General features: G+C 38.6%; 1 protein-coding gene across 12 annotated transcripts in view; it reads right to left on the bottom strand.

The window, feature by feature from the left end:
• MECOM (MDS1 and EVI1 complex locus) overlaps positions 1–22,106 on the bottom strand; it is a 459,726-nt gene that overhangs the window by 40,081 nt on the left and 397,539 nt on the right. For 11 of the 12 annotated variants that reach the window (XM_084639165.1, XM_084639161.1, XM_084639166.1 and 8 more), the window contains 3 exons: positions 19,712–19,846; positions 6,700–6,802; positions 3,290–3,506 (listed from right to left, as the gene is read on the bottom strand). In XM_084639165.1, coding sequence (XP_084495291.1) covers positions 3,290–3,506; positions 6,700–6,802; positions 19,712–19,846 — 455 coding nt within the window. Of the gene's footprint in view, positions 1–3,289; positions 3,507–6,699; positions 6,803–19,711; positions 19,847–21,167; positions 21,574–22,106 lie in introns of those variants that run through there. The other variant, XM_084639172.1, reaches the window with a different exon arrangement.

Here is a 22,106-nt window from a genome sequence, read left to right as displayed (position 1 = left end):
CATTATAGATGAATAGAGTCATCAGATTCCAACACCTATGTTGCTTCTAGTGATTTTATTAAATTGACTGAAATTTCTATACACATATTTAACAAACCAGGCATGTCTATCAAATGATAAGATTCAAAAAAGTTGGACAGGTGTGCTGAGGTTTTTATACAGGTGAATATACATTGGGTATTGAATAAAAGATAACTAAATATCTATCTATCTATCCTCTGTTTATCTGGCTGGGTACATAATTTTAATTTTTCCATAACCACAACCTTCCATAGTTTTTGAACCATTCCTCTATGGTTGGGCTATTTCCCTTTTTCCAATGAGAGGCTACCAATAGCCGAGCAGCTGCTACCAAATGAGAAATTAATTCTTCATCCCCTCTTGTCTGATCATTTCTACTAGGAAGAGCCAGAAGGATTACTGTTGGATCATTTGGCAATAAGTGTCCAGCAATTTGTGACTATGGATTGCATCCCAGTACTCTCTAATGACTGGACATGTCCAGCACATATCCATAAAGTCTCCTCTTCCACCATAATTTCTCCAACATTTATCCATTCAATCTCTTTCTATATCTATATATTTAGCCTAATTGCTGTCAGGTGTCACTGAAACACTATCTTAAAGAAATATTATTTTATATTTGGCCAGCCACTTTAAAAAATGTATTCCTATCCTTCACTGGGGCCAGATTCTGATCTCTCTTACACCAGTGTAGATGAGGAACAACTCCATTGAAGTAAGTGGATTTACAGTAGGATGAAACTGGTTTAAATGAGATCAGAATCAGGTCCCTAAGCATTGCATACTAAAAGCATGTTCCCCCTAGCTATCATTAGCTACATTAAATGTACGTAGCAGTTTTGGAGTCAATTGTTCCAGCCCTTTAATAATAGAAAGACATAGAACAAACTGAAAAGAGTTCAGAGAAGTGCAACAGAAATTATTAATGTGCCCAAGCTACACGTAGGCAGAAATATTTTTAAATAACCTCTATTGTCTGGTTACATACAAAACCTTCTCTCATATATTTAAAATTTAGGAGGACAGAGAATATCACAATGTCTTATAAGCAGATATATATGGAAGACTAGAAAAAAAAAGTCTGGTACCATTACTATCAGAGCGCATGCCAACCCACCAATATGGGGACACATTCTGCAGTCCCTCCTCAGACAAAGCTCCAATGATTTCTACTGATTCAACTGACCAAAGATGGTGGGGTTTTAGCTTAGGGTCTCCAGTCTGATTTGTGATTTTCACGCTCAGCCATCGGTCATCAAAATGCTTTTTGCCCTGTGGATGCCAGTTACATTTAACTCTACCAGACTTCTCTTTCATTATGTCAGAAATGGCTGTGGCTTCCTCTTATTATATTTCTGCAAGAGTTTTGGCCAAATGCTGCACCCTTTACTGGCCACCAACCCTATATGCTGGGTGCACCTGTGCATGCAGAATGCCTCATTCATTGGATAATACTGAACAAAAGTTGGCCCAGCATGTGACTGATTCAAAGTGACTGAGTTAGCTGGGTAAAAATAAAAAAGGTTGCCAAAGTGTAACTGTGAGCAGAGTCTGGAGTGTAATATTTCAAAGTGTTAATAGTTCTTTTCTACATTTGAAGACAATATCTAATGTAGGGGAGTCACTGAACAAATGTAAATTTATCTTAAAATATTAAAGATTCGAGACATAGGACAGAAAATAAAGACGGAGTCATCATAAATAGATGTGCTGTGGTGAGAGAAACAGTGAAAAATGAGAGCCAATGCAGTCAGTCCCAGAACTACTTAAATTATTGAAAGGCTAGTACATGACAAAGACTATTCAAGGCAGAAAAATAGAGAAGGGCATTCTATATATATAATAAACCAAAAGGACTATATAACGTATCCTGGGGGTGGGGGGATTAAACCAAGAGACACTGAATAGGAACATTCAAAATGGTGTGCTGGCATAACGGAGGGAGAAAGAATTGGCATAGGTCCACTAATTTCCATGGAGCACTACTGATTTACCCCAGCTGGGGATCTGGGGATTACTTTGTTATTCAGATCCCTGACTTTTACTATTAAATGTCAGTAGCTGGGGCCAACTTTCCCCTGCAGCAGGTAAGCATCAAATATCAAGAGACCCAGCACAAACACACAGATGTGCATGTGTGAGGAAGTTATTGCAAGGGTTATTGTGCCCACTCAATGCCTCGCAATAATTTGCAACATCTCAACGTATTCTGCACTGCAATACATTATAAGTATCTGCAGAAACCTGCCGGGATGGGAAATGTACAAATGAGTTCCACCATAGCAAATGTGTACTAAATATTTGTATACGGATTTATATATATGTATTATACTTATGGCTGAGAAGGGGCCTGATCCTGCAAGGTGCTGAGTGCCTGCCACACTCATAACTTCTTAGGGAGTTGAGGGTGCTCAGCACTTTACAGAACTGAGCCCAAAGTGCAGCGTAAAAATGCTGCTCTCACTCAGTGGCAATGAATCATCACTAGTGTTTGTTAGTTTTCACTGTACTTTAATGTTACTGCTTTTGGAATCAGATTAGATGAAAATGAGAATACACATGTTGTAACTAGGTACTTTGGGCCTGATCCTCCCCCCACTGAAGCCAAAGTCAAAGCCATTGTTTTTGTCATTGTTTTCAATGGAACCAGGATACTTTCCTGTAACATTTTTTTCCAGAAAAAGGGGAAACTGATGTGTTTTTCATGGGTCCCTGTGATCATATGCAGCTTTGTGCTGCTATATGGTGATTTGTTCTATATAACATATTTTAAGATATAGCAGACTTACGGTGGCTAGTTTTGTCATGTTTTAATTGGCCTATCACTGCTAGTTTGGGCAGAAAAAACTGTTGTCAAACTATGAACACTATGCAGAAGTGTACCGAATTATTTCTGACTAGGACAAGAAGAAGAATTAGATCAGGTCCTAGCTGGTGTAAATCATTGCAGTTCTACTGATTTCAGTGGTGCTATGCTGATTTATATCAGCTGTGGAGCCGGCCCATTTAGGGTCCAGTTCATTCACAAATAAGGGCTTCAAAATCAGGCCTTAGTGTGCAACCTACACATAATAACTGTAAGGTTAAATAAAGAATGGTCTGATCAGTGTGTCCTAAACCAATCTGATTCTGCTGTCATATGTATTCTGTTTTAGAAGATGGGGTCAAATTCTGCACTAACTTACACCTTCTGCATTCCTACTGAAACCAATACAGAATTGGACCTATGATTTTAGTGGGTCTGATTTTAAGTGGCTCTTCCTACCTTTGTAAATCTGGAAACACTTGATCACACTCTTTACATTCTTGAATGTCATGCATGTTCCGGAGGTCATTTTCATTGTCAAGCTTTTGTTGAAAGTCCTCCTCCACCATAGAAAATGCTGAGTGAGGTGTGCTGCATGGGAATTTCTGATGGTCTACTAGTTCCATCTTGGACTCAAATAGCTGGTCACAATCCTCACAACGATACTGGCGCTCCTCTGGAAGGCAAATTAATTGGTTATGTGTTGTAGGAGAAAAGGTGCAGTGAGACAAGTTCTTCAACAATGGTCTTCAGACATATTTTAAACTACCATTTCATCAGCTGTCCCGCTGCTTTGCAATAAAACCTGTGGCCATTCAGAGAACAAGGAAGAATCTGAGAAGAAACTAGGAGAAAGGATTTTTCATTTCTCCAGGTTTTTTTTAAATCAGTGCAGTATAATCCATTACCCACCTTGGCTATTTCTGATAGAGGATCCTAAGATTAACACAAGACACAAATCATTATCCTCAAATACTGTGGTGACGGGAGCTCAGTGGATGGACAGATAGAAGTGGGCAACCCTGACATTTTGGAGTGAGGTCTAAACTGATTCAGGCACAAACATTTGTATTAAAATGCCCTATAGGATTTTTTGAAGGTTTTAAAGACACTTTGACATTTCCTCTCCTACCCATGTGTGACAAAGTGGGGATTTTCCCTTGTTATGTTATATGTGAGTCTGACTGTTGAGCCTATGTGAGTTTTACTGTTTTGCATGAATACTGCAATGTCCCTCAGTTTCCCTGTGTGCTGCATCAATACCTCAGTGGTGGGAATAGGGGTGTGTGACTTTGGCTGAGACCTCTGGAGCAGGTGAGGCTGCTCCAGCTGTCTGCCTATATGCTATGACCGTTGCCCTTTGTAACCTGAGACCCAGGAGTGGGATGCGACCAGGTGACTCTTTGCCAGGGAAGCAAGACAAAGACGAGGAGGAGGAGCAACAGGGATGTCTGAGGTCAGGTCACTGGAAGCTGGCAGTCTGCTTGGGGGGGACTGGAAAAGGGGGAGTCTAGGGCATCTGGCCCAGGATTCCGCAAGATGGACTTGGCTGAAAGTCACTGATTTCTGTGCTAACAAGTTCTGTTCTACACTGTGTTCCTGTCGAATAATAAACCTTGTGTTTTACTGGCTGGCTGAGAGTCACATCTCACTGTGAAGTTATGGTGCAGGGCCCTCTGGCTTCCACAGGAGCCCCACCTGGGTGGACTCACTGTGGGAAGTGCACGTTGTGGAAGGGGTTGCTGAATGCTCCGAGATCAGATCCAGGAAGGTTGAAGCTGTGTAAGCTTCTTGCCCTGGCGACAGTATGCTCAGAGAGAGAAGACATGCTCCCCCAGAGTCCTGGCTGGCTTCATATGCAGTAGATCCAGAGTATCGCCCGGTGACTCCGTGACACCATGCTCTGAATAAGCATCCAGTCCTGTCCAGTTTAAGTCACTAGGCTGTGCCATTGATTTTAATGAGAGCAGGGCCAATCCCTATATATTTCTTATCAAAGGCCACCATAAAAATGAACTAGTATGATGAGTGTGGAGTTATTTCACAAACAAAATCTAATACTACTTGATATTCTTATTAACTGAGTGAGATTCTAAAATATCAACTAGGAATGCCAGATCCTCTAATGCAGATTTTTTTCCATCTGTTAAATTGTACATTGACTGTCTTTGTGTCAAGTCACATGTCCTAGTTTTATTTCTATCCTATCAGTATTGCAGCTGTAAAAGGTATGTGGGCTCTGATTCAGAAAGGCACTTAAGCACATATATAGCTTTAAGTATGAATAGTCTATTTGTGTAGTCACATGCGTAAAGTTAGGCATGTGTTTAAGTACTTAACAAAAAAGGGGGTCAAGGTGGGAAACCTACCCAAAGAAACTACCACTATAAGAACCTGATTATGTAGTCCTTACTCAGACAAAACTCCCAGTGAGGCCAGTTATATATTAAATTAGTTTAAAAATTAGCCAAATTAGTAAAACAAAAGATTGAGAATGTGTCTATCTGTGTGTGGCTGCAGAGCATTTTACAATGATGCATTAATTACTCTAACTACATAGAATAGTCATGGAGAACACTGCACTTTAAAAGGATGACATTTTCAGCAATGGCTTGACAAAGTTACTATTTATCACCTCAATTTTTTTTAAAAAAACTGCGGAGGAGAGGAAAGGGGCAAAAATCCTGCTCTTTATATCCACGGGTGCAGGGAAGGGGTAAATTAAGCCAGTGTGGAAACCTGAGGAAGCCCCTATGTATGATTTCTGAATGTTCAGGCAATGGCTGGTGCTCCACTTCCCCCCAGTACATTCTAGCACAACCCTCACCCCCTACACACAGCTGGGTATTGGATGAGACCCTACACGCAGCCCCACAGTAGTGATATAAATGCAGGCCTTTGCACTGCAGACAACAGGGCATTCCTTTATAAATACATTGAACGTCTCTTGGAGTCTATATAATTTGTAGGATATGAAGAACTACTTACGCATTCTTTACTCAATTCCAATTGCAAAGCCTAATTGTACACTCAGTTACACCTGTCCAACCCCACCGCAGACAATGAGGTTGGGCATGGTCAGTGTAATAGATCAGGGTAGAGGTAGAAAGTAGAAAGTTAGGTTGTAGAGATACAACTCCAAGAAAAATGTGGACAGTGGAATCTTTATTACTACTAGTGCAGGAGGCAGAAAAAAATCCTGGAAAGAGTCTGCAGGGTTGGCAGGTAAAAAATAGCTCTTTGCTTGTGAATGGAGCAAGTCTGATCTGGAATGATTGAGAGACAGTAAGCACAAAACCTCACAATGCCATTTTTTCATTTACTTTTCAGAGCACAAACACATTTTAAAGAAACTTGCAGACAGGGTGCCGGAGTGAGTCTCAGGCTACAGTTCACATAAGCGGCATCATGCACTTCTGTAGTTTATGAATGGCAGAAAATCCCCCAAAAGAGATTTCAGCTCACTCCCAGGCAATCTTTCATTATTTATTTTAGGGACATTTCATTTCTAATCTTGAAAAACATTGAAAGTTAGAAAGGTTAACAATTAAGTCACATCAGCAATGGGGATATTATCAGTGTCACAGACAACAGTAAAACTTGTTGCCGAGTTAACAGCAGTTTCAGTCATATTTAATAATTGGGCACTATTAATGTATTTACTGCCAGGGTTTGCAGAGAAATAGATAGATAGATAGATAGATAGATAGATAGATAGATAGATAGATAGATAGATAGATTCCTTCTTAGCTACACTGCTGCAATCCCATTGATTTCAGGCAGGTTCCACCAGCAAGACATTTGCCCAACTTTTCATTTTAATGACATTTTGTATCAAACTAGATAGGCTGGAGTAAAAAGTTGCTAACCATGAATATCTGGAGCCATTGTTTCATGTGAATAATCTTCACTCTTCATGAATAGTAACAGCTCCTCTCCTGGGTCAATGTTTGCGACAACTCTGTAGAATATCTGAAAAACAGAATCATAGTGAATCTCACAAGAGGTAAATGTGTACAGAGTAATGCTTGTGGGCGGAGCAAGGTTTAAATATGGCGCCAGATCCTCCGCTTATTTAAGTGGGTGGAGTTCCACTGAAGTCAATGGAGCGACGCCAATTTATATTAGCAGAGAATCTGGCCCCATACCTTTTGCTCTTTGGGTCCTATGGAAAAAAGATTTTGCTGTTCAATGAACTATGCCAAGAAATGAGCTGATGATGAGTGGAGGGCTCAAAATTCACAAAAAGGGCTCCTATTCACAAATTATCAATAAAACAAGTTCCCTGCTGCTCTGCCAATAAGATAGGAATGTACCCTAAATAAGCCTTTCCAGATTTACACACAGACGGTCTGATTCTCTTCTTGATTACGCTGGTGTAAATTAGGAGTAACCCCACTGAAGTCAGTGGCGTTGCGCCACTTAAAAGCAAGGGAGAGAGAACAAGCTGGATTAAAATGTGCTCATCAGGGGAAAAAGGTTCTGCAATGACATGTTATGAGAGGTTTGTACAGAACAGTGCTGCTGATTATCCCTTAACTTCAAACGTGAATCAAAGGGGAAATTTGCCTACAATGAGAAAATGGCCCAAGGAGCCCATCAGCAGCCAAACAGCATACACAGCTGGTGATAAACCTACTGCCTATGGAGTCTGTCAAGAAGCTGGATGTCACAGCTGGAGGAAAACCTTACAGAGTCTGGCATTTGGGTTTTCAAGTAGTTATCAGGAAAGAATGAAGAGGAGAACCAGTGCAATGCACTGGGGTAAATAGGGCCGCATACTTTTTTGGCCAGCATGTATCCTGGAGAAAACTCATAGTTGTGATTGGGAGATTTTCAAGGAATTGAGTAATTATGACTTCATGAGAAGGGAACAAAGTCTATCTTTCCCCCGTTGTTTCAGAAGGAAAGGTGCAGAACAGGAAACAAAGATCCATTAGGCATAGTCTAGAGGCAACTCAATTAACATCGGCAAATTTTAGTAAACTTGTTGAATGCAAACACTTGAAAATAATATTTTGCTAGGCTCATAGATGCTGGATCAGCATTTTCTCTAAAACTACTGACTCTCAATACTAATTTTATTGAGTCAAGAGGAAGGCAACTGTTAGAAACCATTTAAAAACATTTGTTTGCAAAGAACCATCTTACATCTATTTTTTCCTTGCAGACATATCTTAATTATTGCACAAAAATACAAGATTAACCCATGTGCCGTTATCATTTTTCTCCAGTAGGTGGCCCTAAAACCCAATTGTTTATTTTTTTATAAGGGGCCTCAACCACAAATATGCACTAAATATCTAAAAATAACTTAATGAGGAGCTTCCTCTGATTTCTTTTTTGTTTTAAGACATTCTGTGGCTTGTTTTGAGAACAGCAGGTCAGCCACCTGAAGTATGCAAGCAGTGCAGTTATACTGAAGTAAGCACCAGCATTTTCACAAGACAGGCTGAGATCATTTCACACAAGAAATTCTGAGGAAAACGCATCAGTCACAATGTACATATGCTGCAGCCTACTGTTTGCTGTGTGCTTTCCCAATAAAAGCCATGAGTAGGAGTTTGTACGCAACTTCCCCTCCCATTCTGTCAAGATTACAACTCCCTTTTCTTTTACACTAGGAGCTGTCCTGGTCAAACCGTCATTTGGATTTTCTTGGTCTTTTTTTATCTTTTAGATAAATGCTTATAAGTCACATGTTTCATTCTGGAATTCTATTTCCCTTTAGAAAACAATGGACTTCTCTCAACAATTTGAATCACCTCCTTTGCTGGCAACTCTCAAAGGTTTAACTTATTAGCTTCCTTTCCAACAGCATGTTGACATTTGAATTGTGACATATTGGAACTGCAGTGAAACCTTGCAATAGGGAATGCAGCCTTCACACATATGGCAAAGGATTTTAAGGAAGTACTATGATATCACAGTCTCATTGGGCTTGATTCTGTTTTGATTTATACTTGTGTAAATCCACAAGGACCTCTATGAAGTCCTTCCGGCTATATTGGTGTAAAACCAGATCAGAATCAGGACCCTTGTCTTGCTCTGCTAATACTATCAGTTTTAATCTTATTATTGCCTAATTTAAACAAGCACATGAAATCAAAGTGGAACATTCAAAATGATAGGGTGACAAAGATTTTAAAAGTACCCTTTTGTAGGATATACATAAATTAATATTGCAACCGTCCTTAAGGAGCCTAATTAACATCTGTGAAGTTTCATGTGCATATATATTAAAAGAGAGAAAATATGTGACTACAGTAGCAATACTGGATTTATTTGATGGAGTTTAAAAAGGTGACATCGCAACTCATGAATGGTACAGTGACTCTGAGACCGAGTGATTTTTAACTTCACTGAGTTCATTCTCAATTTTAAGCAAATATTTATTGTTCATGAGAATGTGAACGTCCAGCAGAGAGCAGTGCCAGAGGAAAGGGAGGTTCTGAGCTTGCCTCCCCCCACAGCTATGCTGATGCACCTCAAGTTTGAGCCACAAGATCTGTTATTACAGTCTTCTCTTGAGAAGATACTGCCAATTGTGACAAATGATGCAGGGGATTTGTGATGTGGACTTTGGTGCACCAGGGACTTGGTCTGGGCAACCAAACTCATTTGATCAAAGACTGAAACCCATTTAAGTGAAGCCAGCTTTTAACTTCTGCAAATAAATCTGATGTCCACATGCATCCACAGAATATTTGCTTTAAGCAACATTTGTTTTTCCATTTATTAAGACAGATGTATTTAAATCTGAGTCTTTTTTGCAGAAGTATAATGGTCTCCATGCACTTGAAAGGTAATATTAAGTTATATATAGACTGATGAGCCTCAGACAAGCCTAAGCTGCTGACTGACCAAGGGGTGGACGCATGACATTCAGTCTTGGAAATACACAAAGGCACTCCTGTGGTCCTTCTTCATGCAACTTCCTTTGCCTCCAAAGATAGTTCCATGCATGGGAAGAGTGCAGGATTGCGCGTGGAGTGGGATAAATGTTTGACATGGCGGAATCATAAATTGTGTGGCTAATGCACTGTATAATGGTTTGAAGACTGGCCACATTATGGATGTCAACAAGAACCTGTTATTTCAACATTTGCTAAGCTTTTATCAAATGAAGTTTGTCAAGATTCTGCAGGTTTGCACACACACATGCACAGAGGCTTTCAGAATGTGTGACATCACACATACACTGAGCCACATTGCCCCTAGTCCTAGACAAGGTGTGCAGGATGGTTGAGAGAGTGAGGAATCTTCTGTTCCCACAGTACTCCCCATGCAAGGGTTAGAGTCAGTAGAAGCTTCTGAGCTCAGAAGAGCCCAAGGACTTCTCCTTTCTGGACCTGATGCAACTCTCACAGAAGACAGTCCGTGCACCCTACTTTAAAAGAGCAGAGAGGAGGAAGGATCATGACTTTGCCCACTGCACTGACTTGCACAGCTGGACCCCAAGGGAGGCAGTCCCTTGGCACAGGGAAGAGCTTGGGGAGAGAGCACCACTGAAGCACAATCCCTGCCAGAGCTCTCTCTGAGGTGACCCACTCTGCCCCAAATTGATACTCTTGGTCCACTCTGGTGTTTTTTGATTCTGTATTATAGTATGTAAAATTAGCCACACTTTTGAGCTCAATAGTGCATCAATACCAAGGTATGAACAAAGGCCGTAATGCAGTGTTGCCTAATATTTCCTCCACTTGGTTCTTGCCATACCATAGAAGATATTTCAGCAGACTTTTTCCCTCTTTGTTGCAAACCCAGGACACATGGTGCTCATATGCATTTGAAATGGAGCCTTGTTTGCACTGAAATGTATTATGATGCATCAGCTTTCCTTGTAACAACCCTTGGTATGATGCATTTCCTTTATTGCAAACATGGTACACATGTTGAACTAATTAATGTGTGTGTTCTGTAGCTAATTGTCTAGCCTGACTGAGCTGGCATTTTGAAAATAAACTGGAATACCAGCAGAGATTAGTCTCCTCCAAGAAATGATCTGTCCCGCCTCTCTGCTCCCAGAACTCCCACTGACTTCAGTTTGAGTTGCACAAAGAGAAGAGATGTAGGAAAATGCCAGCAAAATTATATTTTGTAGATTAAGTTATGTTTTGATCTTATGTAAAAAAAAAAAAAAACCTCCCAAATGGATCCAAATTACATTTTTGAAGCTCTGAAAATGAAAACTGCTTAGCTATTTATTTAATGTATTTATTTTTCTTTCTGCACATGCAAAACAAAATTCCACCTGGTCTAACAATTTATATGCCAAATTGCATCCTAATGGGATTTAAAATAGCATATATTGAACGCTGAAAATATTATAGTGCTGGTAAATGTAATCTGGTTTTAATAGACATTCCTAATATTTCATGTAAATGTGTTTTATTAGGTTTTTTTTCATTTTCTCCACCCAAAACCAATTGTAATTGTCCTGTCTGAGAAACAGTGGGAAATTTTCAATGCCCAGTACAAACGGAATATGTTGGCTTGTGTTCTTTTAAACCAACATAAGATCGGCTATGACAGAGGGTCTGAAGAGTCAGGAAACCCTCTGCAAGGAAAGCTGACAGGTCATAAATTACTTTCAGACCATATCTGTTTCATACTGGTTCTCCCTGCTCTTTAAACCAATAGACGACTATATTCATAATGTTATTACTTGCAATTGGAAATGGTAGTGTAGAGTATATGGATTTTTGTACTACAAAGATCTTTTGGATGAAATCACCAAAGTCAATGGGAGTTTTGACTTTAATGGGGCCAAGATTTCATCCCTTGTGTTCATCAAAGCCACTTTGCTATCTAACTACTGCACCAGTTCTGCAATTTACAATGCACAGCCAAAGCAACATGCCTTGTAAATTGCAGGATCAGTGCTTATATGTCATAGAAATAGGCCCAACTGCAAAGTCCAGATCCAGATTTCAAACGCCCCAAGATTAGTAGTCTTGGTTATGGGGTTTTGGTTCAGCCCATTATATAGAGAGGGGCAAAATTCTGAACCAGATATGGGTTTGGATTTCAAAGACCCCACAACGTTTGGGATGTTTGAATCAGAGGGTTTGATTGATTCAATTTTTTGTCCGTAGTGATTTAAGGTAGTATGTTTATGCTACTGATGCAAGGTGGGGGAAGGAAGGGGACCAAACTGCAGTGATAAAAAGGGAAATAAAACAAAACAATGAACATACACAATTTACTTTCAAAGGGATGAATAAGGCCTCATTGTTATGAATCCCAGTTTACTTTTCCCGGTCAGGCACTCGTAATTTTATTTATGCTTAATAGACTGCATTTGGCATGTGTAAAGATGACAGAAGCGTGAATTATGAATGACCTTCAACCTATTCAGGAAGTTGTAATAATTGAAATAATAGAGAAAATGCACTCCCTGTGAAAGCTGTAGAGAGACGACTATTTCAGGCACTACCGCCTGCTCACTTTGAAGTTCACTGTTGATCTCTGCTTACTCCAGTGAAATCTATACCACTTTGTTTGAATTCTTTATTTACTATCACATCATTCAATTTGCCATTCAGCCACCTAGGAAAGGTTTAATAGAATGATAGCAGTTTGGGAGGGGAAGGGGGAAAGGGACACTTAGTTTACATATCTGAACAAAGTCAACAGTTGATATGAACACATCTGTTGCCCTCGCTGCTGAAGAGAAGTTATATTCTGTTGCATCTGACTAAACCTTTTATTCTTGTACATGCAACAGCTTTGGAAAACACTGTATGTGTCCCAATGCTAGGAAATTCAGATTTTGGCACAGATAACAGATGCTATTCAGATTTGGAAGCAGGTAGTCTGCGCTACTTAAACTACATTATTATTGTTTTTAACTTACTTATAGCTCTAGGAGGAAGGACTTCACTATTTACATGTCCTGTACCCCACTGGCAAATGGATTGAATTAACTTCAGCTGTAGTAGAAGCTGACTATGAAAAAGATGGTGAAAAGGAACAGAATATGAAAAATGTTAAGCACATTGGTAGTCATAATAAAAGTCTTATAAGGTCCATTAGCCCTCTGCACAGAACCCTGTGTTATTGTTTTGGAATGGAAATACTACACTACATGATGTGCATTATGCTCCTAGTTGATAGAACAACGGGAAAACTTGCACTGCAAGTGTGAGTACCTACAAGACGAAAATTCAAATGCAATAACTTTTAGGTAAAAGGCCGTGGTTTTATTTTGGCAGTCATGGCTTCATGCATTTGATCAGCACAGTGGCAGGACAGCCCTGCCTATGATGCAGATGAAAGGATAGCTTTCACTTTCTCAAAGCAATATAGCTCTTTAAAATAGCCATCTTTCACTTTAAATTATGTTTAAAAATGGCTCCCTCGCTATGTATGTCTATGTGCATTTTTATCACTCAGGACAAAATGTTCAGTGGGTGTTAGTATCACTTCATAAAATGATCACAAGGCGTGAAAAATTATCTGAGCTGAGATTGTTGGACACACACTAATTAGCAAAAGAGTTAGACACTGATCCTGCGGTCATGCTCCATGCATGATGTCCTTATTCCCACTGACTTCACTTGGAGTTGTGTGTGTGAAACAATGACAGGATCAAACCCTCTAAGTGCAATCTTTTTTTGCTAGTGTCACAAGGCTAGAGTCCTGAAAGCAAAGGGGTATATACATGGAAAGAAGTTGTGCATCAGTATGGGACTACACCCTTAAATCAGGTTAGGCAAGCAAGTGCATACATTCTTGAGCCCTGCCAATTGGCATTGATCTTAGAATAGTAAAGTGTTATTTCTGAATAAAAGTAGAACTTACCCAAAAAGCAAAACAAATTAAATGGCCAAAACTAATAACAACTTTTACATCAAAAAGACTCCAACAAAATATGGATTTAAGCGCATCAGAAAATGTGAAGTGAAAACTAATACATACTTCTGCCACAGATTATAATTAAATGTGCAAACAGTCCAAATTACTAAAATGCAATTTTAGATCTTAGGATGAACAACTTGCACAGTTGGACAACTGCATTCTGAAATATGAGCCAGATCCATCTTGCCATACTCAGGCAAATGAGCAGTTGAAGTAAATCAGTGTTTTGCATGGGTACAGCATATAGGAGTCTTTCTGTTGACCTCAATGGGCTTTGAATTAGGCACTTAGAGAAGTTTAGCAAAAATCCATAGAAAACTCAAAGATTGACCCTGCCTGTCCTTTACAAAGGTGCAAAGCTAGGAAGTGGGGAGATGAATATGTCTCACACACACCCTTTTGCAGCTTATATAATGGTCAGACCCTTTACTCATGGAGACTGTTCCCTGCCTTCTCTCCTGAAGGTCTGCGGTATCCCAAGGGAGGTGGAGATGGTGGAGCTATCCCCCCACTACCATCACCTCCACACCAGCTCACAAAGGAGGACCAGAACAGCAGCAGGAATATATAGCACCACCATGGAGGGTTGTAATAGCATCCTCTTAATATAGTTGGGGCGCTCAGACAGGACTTCTGCCTCTCAGAGACAGAGCGGCTCCTGGTGCTTCCCCCAGGTGGTGCAGCTTCCCAATGTCCCTTCCAGTGGTGGTGCCTAAATGGCACAGCCTATCCCTGTGCCGTGTAATCAGCTCACTATAACAAGCATGTGTCTAACCATCATTGTCCAAATCACACCCAGCTGCACTTTATTTTTCCATTGTGAATTCCAGTGCTCACAAAAGGTCCATAGTCCAAGTGACTGGACCACCACAGCCTCCCATAGCATAGACACAGTGGCAATGCAATTCCCCCCCACAGCGAGCCAGTCAATGTGCCTCAACCCTGACATGGAAGGACCACCCCTGGGGATGGGAGACTTTTTCAATGCCTCTGTGCCCATTCAAAATCCTTGGCCTCTCTGCAAAGACCGGTGACAATGCTGTCAATTAGATCAAATGTGGGGGTTTGTTATTGTACCTGTATGTTGGCCCAAACAAAACCAAGTTCCTGATACAATTTCAGAGAAGGAGTGAGTGTGTCCACCAATATCAGCAAGCCATTTCCAGAAGCACTAATGCTTCATAAGGTAAATCACAAAGTAGAACAATACATATCTCAAGTGACAACATGGCAGAATTCTCTACTAATGCCCTGCTTCCGTTTATAAACCACAAAAGAATTGGCAGAATCCACTTGGTGAATTTCAGCCTGGTATTCTCTCTGTGGGCAGTTATAATCTTCCATATTATTTCTTGGAAGCATACGAAGATTAGATAATCTATCATCGGCATTTGCTCAGAAAAAACTTGTCTTCTTGAGTTTACTAAATATTAGTTATCAAGGTTATCTCAATAGTATGACTTGTTGCAAATGGCAAGATTAATAATGACTTTACATTTCTGAAAATTTCCTTCCAATTTTAGGTCACTTCAGGAAAGGACAGTGTGCTGAGTGAAAAGATTACAGTGTATTATGTCGCAGATAATATAGATATATGTAAAATGTAAGGCTGGAGTTTAACACCCAGCATTAACTCTAATTGCAATAAGTGAAGAAGCAAACTTGGTGTAGGCTGGAAAGTAAAACAACTTGACAACCAGATATTGCCATCATAACAAATAGCAGCTATCCCATTCATTTCAGTGGGTCTATGGAAAGACTGCCACTGACTGTAATGGGAATTGTCCCCGGTCTTATATGCTGAGTAAGGAACTACTGACCATGAGGAAGCACGGCAGAATCGAGCCCTCAATAAATGTAGTATAAATAAGCCTGCCTGACTGCCAACAGGCACAAGCTTAACTTCATTGTATCATCAAGCAGGATCCACAAAATTCATTTTTGAAATACACAACCATTGCAGGTGCATATATGAGTAAAATTGTTTGAGAAGTGCAGAGATGCTTATGGCCACAGTTGTGTTATTCTCCCACTTAGCTGAATGGAGTAGTGACAGAGGCAGTAATATCTGAAACACAAGGCTGTGTCTGCAGATATAAAAAGTCTGTAAAACTCTAAGATGTGATCAGATCTGGTAAAACGTACAGCAATTCACTTAGGACATTGGCCTTGTATACTTTGATAGTTGTTAAGACGGAGATACTGCTAGCTTTTCCATCCAGCAGATATAACTGAGCATAATAAAATTTGATTTCAACTAGAAAAATCCTCAGCAAACTAATCTTGAGATATCTGGAATTTTCGATAGCTAAAACAAAATGAATCTCCAATAATTGTGTCTTTGAGAAAAACCTAAGCACAGCCCTCCAGCATTCTGTATATGGCTATGCCACTGTTGGAGGCCTATAAGTAGTAAGTAAGTTAAAAAACAATACTCAAGAGCTTTAAGTATAAATACCACTGACTGGACTTTCAAAAAATATTGTATTTTATAATTGGAAGCTGACTGATATCAGTTTGCTAGTGCATTTGGAATATACTATAGTCCCCTTAAAAATACTTTACTATAGTTACTACTCTGTTTTCAATGGGATTTCCTTCAAAATCTGTACTTAAAAATTACAGTTTTGCTGGGATGCTAGTACTGTCAGAAAGTCTAACAATTCTATTCCTCCTACAGTCATTTTTTTAAAAAATCATGCTAATAAATACAGAGATCTAGCAATAATAAACTAGAGTCTTACAAGATAGCAAAAGCTAGTATTAAAACTGAATTGATTTTAAGTTGAAATATAATTCCAGTGAAATAATGGTGGCAAGCCTCCTTGCAGTCCTATAAATACTGTAGGCTCTTTGGGGAAAAGAAAAAAATGAAAGTGCACTATTTGTGGAATTTATTATTCATGTACTTCTTGAATTACCTTCTTTTAGGACTGATTAGACAGGACCAGAGATAATAGGAGGACAGAACAGAGAAATCCTATATCTGCTCTATTTGAAACAAAAAAAAAAATACCCATACATACAGCCTTTAAATCCTACTCCATCCCCAATCAAATGAAATAGGAGTTGCATCCAGCATACATGTTTTGACTGCATCCCACTATTATCAAGCTGTTCGTCTCAGCAAAGCTCATTTATACAGATATACGAAGGAGCCCAGACATTTTGTAAAGTTGATCCAGAGTGATGAAACCTGACCTCAGATTTGACTATGGGGGTGGGGGAGATATGTCTTTCATAAAGCCTAACATAGAAAACAAAAAAAAGTGTTTTTCTTTCTCTTTTTGTTGAATGAAGGAGGTTCCGCTGAGCACCTTGACTATGTTATGGTAGTTCAGAGAGTTATTTGAAAACTCTGTTTCCAGCAGTCTAGGACTCATACCTGTCTTTCAATCAGGCTTATATTTAGCACTATAAACGGGTGTTCAGACTAAGGGTCAGAGTGCTGGTAAATATCCTTTACCATTTCAGATAGCGTGCAATGTTTGCCTGTGAATTTTACAGGTGAGTTGAAGTAATTAGAGGTTAACAATTACGGCTGATCAAGTGTCTCTGTCCTTTCCTTAGCAGTGAATAGTCTCTCATGCAATGAGAGTGCTCATTATGGGATGAGTATTTCTTATTCACTAGTTGGCAGGTCTTATTTCTTATGGAAAACAGAGTGAAACACCAGACCAGGAGAACCTCTTGAGTCAGCTCTTTCATCCATGAGCTCAATGCTGCTTTCTCATATCAAAGCAGGACAGGGACCTCCTGACTTAACTGTCTAGCATCTATTACCGATCTATCAACAACTTACTGATGTGTACTCTCAACCTTAACTCTGACTTAAACCAAGTTGTGGTGGGGGGGTCCATATAGACAGACTGACACAAACACCCCCACATATAGTGTGCACATAAATGCATACACATGATAAGCTTGACTTTTATTTGGCCCTCTATATATGCAGACATTTGGCCATGTAATGTCAATTTCACAGTTTGGTCTCCTATTCTATTTTACCTTACCTTTCACAGGTTTGTTCAGAGTAAAGCAGAAGGAGGAGCTAACAGTTGGAAGAACTATTCCGTTTAAGATTCAAGAGCACGTATATAGAATTTTTTGTGTGCATAAATTTTCAGTGTCTATTGCAACAGCAATCCATTTTCTCTTGCTGACAGCAGATCTCACACAACACACTACTTGAAAGGCAACCAGGTTTTAATTTACAAATCTTGGCAACAATATTCTGTAAAAAATATGGAATTATGAATAGCACAATACTGTGCAAAAATAAATAACAAGTCTCCGATGAATGAAGGAAATCCGTGGCATCAATACAGATACCACCATCAAATCTCAGAAACGTAAGCCTTAAAAAAGAGAAACTTCTAAGCTCTACAACTTCAATTTCAAAACCATCAAAACATGTACGTGTGTGTGAAGGAAAAGATTCTGATATTTCAGTACAATGCATATTTTATTTACAGAACAAAAATATCAACCTGGAGACAGTAAGCCACTTTTATCAATTCATATTATTCCTTTACGAAACTTACCCATTTATTCCAACTTTTATTAAATGTAAAATATTGGTATTTGAGCTCAGCTTCATAGTTTCCGCTTTGCAACATGATCAAATGAATGCTTTGCATTCATAGAATTGACTCTTTTCTGTATAAAACATATTGTAAATTTGAGAATGTGTTTTTCATCTACCAATTTTATTGCTTGTTTTGTTGAATCAGCGTTTATGTAAAAAATGAAGTTATCTCACAGTAGGTTGATTTCTCCTACACTGCATGCGTTTAATGCTGAATATTAAAAGTTCAAAATGAAAATGATACTTGATCACAGTTTCTGAAAAAGTTATTTAAGTCAATTTTAATCAATTATTCGGTAGGATACAAATACCTAATCCTGTAATGATGTTGCAAATGGGAGACTGACATTCACTTTATATATTGGCATTTGATTGGAAAGAATGATTTCTAATTGAAGCTTTTCTCTTGTTTGATTTTTTTTCTCAATAATGTCAAGGCAATTAAAACAACTAAAGATAATCTTTAAAATCCACTTGTTTCGATTAATTATTTGGTGACAATGGAACACAGTGATTTAAAGAATCAAATACTGTGTTACAGATATGAACATTTAAATATAAAAAGAGAATTCACTGCCTGCTACCCCTTCAAGCATTAATTTCTTTTCTTCAATTAATCATAATAATCTTAACCTAACTTCATTCAATTAAAACATATCATGGCATTTATTTGATATTCACATGCTAAAAGAAACCTTTATGTTAAAAAATTAACCCAACAAGTACTCAGAGTGTTTCAAAGCAAACTGTTTCACTACAATTTCTCTCCACCTACCCTAACCTTATTTTAAAGGTTAGGGTAGGTAGAGGGAAACTAACATTTCAGTCCAATAAAAAGTCAATGTTCTAACCCTGCAATAAACTAAAAGGGAAAAAATTACCTAAAAATATAAATGAGTTCAGAATAAAACTATTATTAGCTCTATCTCATTGTATGAGAAGGCATAATTCTATGCCTGTACATGTATATTCATATCCATAGTTATATATATATGAAATATATTTGCAGAGGTTTTCTGGGTTGGGGGAGGGAGGTTGTTTTGGTCTTGTATCTTCACCTCCATTTTCCATTAATTTCACATTGAATGTTTTGATTAACTTAAAGCACTGGTTTAGCCATCCAATTAAACTGGATGATAAATTAGAAAATATCATTAATGACAAATGAAAAATACTGGTTTCATATGTTATATATCAGGTGTAAAATAAAAACAATGTATTTTACAAAGAGGACATTCAAGTGAAAAAATAGGAAATTCTTATCTGCAGTAGCTGGTAAAAATGACTCTATTCGGAATTTCACAATCGTGTTTTACCTGGTACCATAATCAACGAACAAGTCATAAAACATACTGTGGCTTGCTATTATTTTTTTCCACTGATACCATAAAGCTCTTTACAAACAAGTCCGGAAAGCGCCCACAACATACCTGATCGCTTATTTGACATGCAACAAGGTTATGCTGATTGTAGCATCCAGCAAATTTGATATACTTGAGCCAGTTCCCTACATCTGGTTGACTGGCATCTATGCAGAACTTCACATTGCAAAACTCATCCAAGATCTAGAAGGAAAAATATGAAAGGGTAAATCTTTCTATTGGTGTCAGGCCACACTAATTAAAAGATAAATCACGGGTCTTCAAATAAACAAATGGATAATCACTTAAGCATGTTTTATTCAAATTCTATGAATGAATAAAAGCGAGACTTTTAAAATAATTGTTAGAACATGTGCATATTAATAAAGGGACAATACATTTGTTGTAATCATGTCCTGAAAAATGCTTACCCGTAATCAAGGTGATGTCTAATAATTGCTAATGGAAAATATATTCATTTAGCAAACATCTGACTTTCTCATTTTATATTAGTGAATATTTATCATTTAAAATTCTATTTTGGTAAATTTTTTGTCTACGATTATACATAAAAATTATTAAGAATAGTGTCTGTGGTGGTCCTCTTGGGTGTTGTGTGTGTTTCCTTTTTTCTTTGTTTCCAATTGAATTTATTTTAGGTCCCATTTAGCATTTTCATGTTTGTTATAAATTCCATCCACTAAATGATGTTTAGATTCAGAGTTATTAATCTTGTTTTAATATTATGTTTCCCAAACCCCTCCCCCCTTTAGCACTTAAATCATACCCCTTAATTGAAGCAATTTACAGGACTTGGTTAATAACAGAACCCTCTATGCCAAACTAAAGAAAATAAATGAAAAACAATGTAAACACTCATGCAAAACATGGCACAATATTCCACACATACCAATACATAGTTCCAATTATGCAGAAAATAAACAAATCTAATGAGATTGATTGTGGACAAGTTAAAAAGGATGTGATATTCTAATATTATGACAAATTGCTAATCATTATATATGACTGCATATCATCATTTATCTGCAGGTTTTATGACTGGCCTAGCCGAAGCTTTCAGCAATAGCCCAAGGTATACATAAAGCTAATATTACATTTGGAAAGTTCTCCTGTTTGACATATTCTGTACTAAAAGTATATTAACCTATTTGTATTAGAAAGGAGTGAGAGAGAGAGAGATTGTTTCTGCACTTAAATAATTTGTATTCAAGTCAAGACCCAGAGCACTTTTGGCCTTCAAGTTGAATGGAAAGGAATTCTGGTATTGTATATCATTTAGTTAATGAAAACCTAAGGAAGTTTTCTATCAAAGACTAACAATATAGTCTAGCTCTACCCCACAACAGCTCAGATTCATTACTTAAATGAACCCAGCGGAAAGCTGCTTTATCTATGCCCTTATGAAGGTGAAAACTGAAGTTGAGGTTTCATTTCCCTAGCCCTAGAGCAGTTTAACATAGAGTTCAGGTAATCCTCCAGAAGCAGATTCAGATCATTAACTCACCACAAACTTCAAGGGGACAAACTAGAGGACACAAGGCAAGACACACTATGAACAAGCCTTTTGACCAGGAGGCAATTAAACAGCAACCCGTGTGCTAGCAGAAAGCATGCTCTAAGAAGACACTTTCTGGTAAGGACTGTGCTGCAGAAAAAGTTGTCTTCTTTCCTCCAAGCCAATTTGTCAGGCTAAAATAGTCACAGGAGTTTTTGTAAGTTCTTCGGTCTTGTCAGGACGCTTCGTTTTAAACACTATTTCATTGTAACACACTTGACCCGAAATCACTAGGTTCAAATATTCAAGTGAATTGCCCCAGACTTAAACACCACACAGCTGACCCCGGCCACTGGCTTCGATATTGTCAGACAGGAAGAAATCATCTCATTTCAGTTTCACGATACTGACGAAGTTCATTTCGAATTCCGCTTCCTTGTCGTTTGTTTAAAAATAAGTCTGCCACGGAGGTTTAGGATGGTGTTTCAATAGGGGCTCCGATCCTGCATGGCTTGTGCACCCCCCCGCTTCCCCCCCCCCCCACGCTTCCCCTGAGTCCAAACAGAAGCTTGGGGTACTTGGAGAAAGCAGGATCAGGCCCTGTTCATGGTAAAATAGGAAACGATTGACTAGACCGGGAGACCCTCCCCCCCAAACTAACAGAACAATATTCCCTCCCCTCTTCCACACGCTTTCATAGAACGATCTAAACAATTATATTTTAATTTCAAAACCAAGAAATAATCCGAACCAACTACATTTACACGTCCGGAAAAAAAGGCAAGTTTTTAGCTGCATTCCAATGTCTACATTTAATTTGTTTTACTGTGAACATTATTTCAGCGGCTCCCCTCAACGGAGCATTAATACAGCAGATCCTGCGTAGGGTCAGTCCCGATGTTATGCCCTTCTTGAAGGGCTGAGAGCATTTCCACTGGAAAATTAAAT

This window comes from Lepidochelys olivacea, assembly GCF_965140295.1.
Source record: "Lepidochelys olivacea isolate rLepOli2 genome assembly, chromosome: 9".
Classification (NCBI taxonomy): Eukaryota; Metazoa; Chordata; order Testudines; family Cheloniidae; genus Lepidochelys; species Lepidochelys olivacea.
The sequence above is the reverse complement of the archived record's forward strand: the minus strand, read 5'-3'. Positions and strand labels throughout refer to the sequence as shown.